The sequence below is a fragment of the Syzygium oleosum genome, unplaced genomic scaffold (genome assembly GCF_021117445.2).
Source record: "Syzygium oleosum isolate NSW1041296 unplaced genomic scaffold, Sole_v2.1 Sole_v2.01, whole genome shotgun sequence".
Taxonomy (NCBI): Eukaryota; Viridiplantae; Streptophyta; class Magnoliopsida; order Myrtales; family Myrtaceae; genus Syzygium; species Syzygium oleosum.
The window spans coordinates 19,592,166-19,593,783 of NW_026607485.1; the positions used below are offsets into that span (position 1 = coordinate 19,592,166).

Sequence of the window (1,618 nt, forward strand, 5' to 3'; positions counted from 1 at the left end):
CTGCTCATGGAAGATTGTTAAAGTTGCTATGGTCGTAGCACGGGGAACAAAGTTGGGAACACTATATATAACTGAAAGTGGTAGAGAAACAGTAGCAGGTGTTGACTCGGAAGCTGATTCCAAAATGTGACACCGTAGGCTTGGACCCATGAGCCAAAAGGGGAGGAGGGTGTTAGCATCAAAGGGAAAGCTGCCTGATCTGAAGCCCATAGATAATGGCTTATGTGTGGATTGCATTCTGGGTAAGCAGAAACATGTCAGTTTTTCAAATATCGGGAGAGAACCAAATAAAAGAAAGTTAGAGTTGGTGTATATAAATGTTTGGGGGACAGGCCCTATGCATTCTCTTGGGCGCTCATGCTACTATGTTATGTTCATTGATGACTCCAGCGGGAAAGTATTTTATGTTCATTGATGATTCCAGGCCTTAGAAACGGGGGACGAGAGCCAGTTCTTATTGATTCCTATGTGATGCATGGGGGGATCGAACTCCGGGTTCACAAAAGTGTCGAACTCGACCATGACGATGTGGTTCCGACGCCCCTCATTAGCTGTGCTAGCGTTGAACAATCCCAGGAATCCACTGGCCGAGTTGGGCAGGATCGGGGTCCCGACAGGAGCGAGGAAAAAGGCCAGGCCATCACTGTACTGTGCAGAGCCGTCAGTGTCGATGGTGAACGAGAAACGGGTTGAGAAGTCCGCTCGGCCCCCCGTGAGAGGATCCCATGTGTGGACGGGCTTGGCATACTTAATCCGGCCCACCTGGTAGCGATGCGGAGGATTGCCTGTGGTGAGATCAAAGTATCTGTACGTGGCCGCCGCGACTCCTTCGTACAATATGTCGCTCAAATCCATGTCGAAGCTGTCTATATTGAAGGACAGAGGAGCAACAGAGGGAATGAAAGGACAGCAGACAAGGCAGAACAAGATCAAGCGAGCGCGCAAAGAAAGAGAACGGGGAGCGGCGCGCGGCATACTGAACATGGGCTTTGGTTAGAATTGGATCATCCAAACTGTGAGATCAATATGTTGCATTAGGGTGCTTTAAAACCAACCTGAGTATAATTGCGGGACACGGCAAGCGATCATAGATCAAGCAGCTTCTATGATGGTTCCTTGTTTTATGCTGAAGTCGACGTAATAAATTAGTCTTGTGATGGGGTACCATTGCTACCTACCTTCCGAATAAGATATGTCAACACGGTTTGACTTAGAATCCATTGCTCCAGTTATTTGCTAAATGGTGGAAAAATTTGCAGGTTTTTTGAGAGCCTCGGACAATGACCGTGGAGATGGAAACCGACCGATCGATCGCCCAGAATTGACCGGCTTTCGGCGATATGAAGCTGAGCGAGGAAGTGACTTGCGGATCGAAGTTTTGCATTTGCTGGGAGAGCTTGTATGGTTCACCATTTTTACAGACATCATCAAACCACTCGATATCTCTGTACACAACTATGTTGGAAAGGACTGCAGGCTTTGGTTAAATGAAGAGACTTAAAGAGTGGTGGAGAGTCCATCGCTTGAAAGCCACTGATTAGGGTGAAAACTACGAAGACTAACAACAAAATTAAGAGCCGCACAGTCAAACTCATAAGTTTGTTTACATTCTTTTACC

General features: G+C 47.2%; 1 protein-coding gene across 1 annotated transcript; it reads right to left on the reverse strand.

Moving 5' to 3' along the window:
- Window positions 1–408: 408 nt before the first annotated feature.
- Window positions 409–855, reverse strand: LOC130135446 (seed agglutinin 1-like). The gene has a single exon (XM_056304748.1). The coding sequence runs from the start codon at window positions 853–855 to the stop codon at window positions 409–411; it is 447 nt and encodes a 148-aa protein (XP_056160723.1).
- Between the last annotated feature and the right edge of the window lie 763 nt (window positions 856–1,618).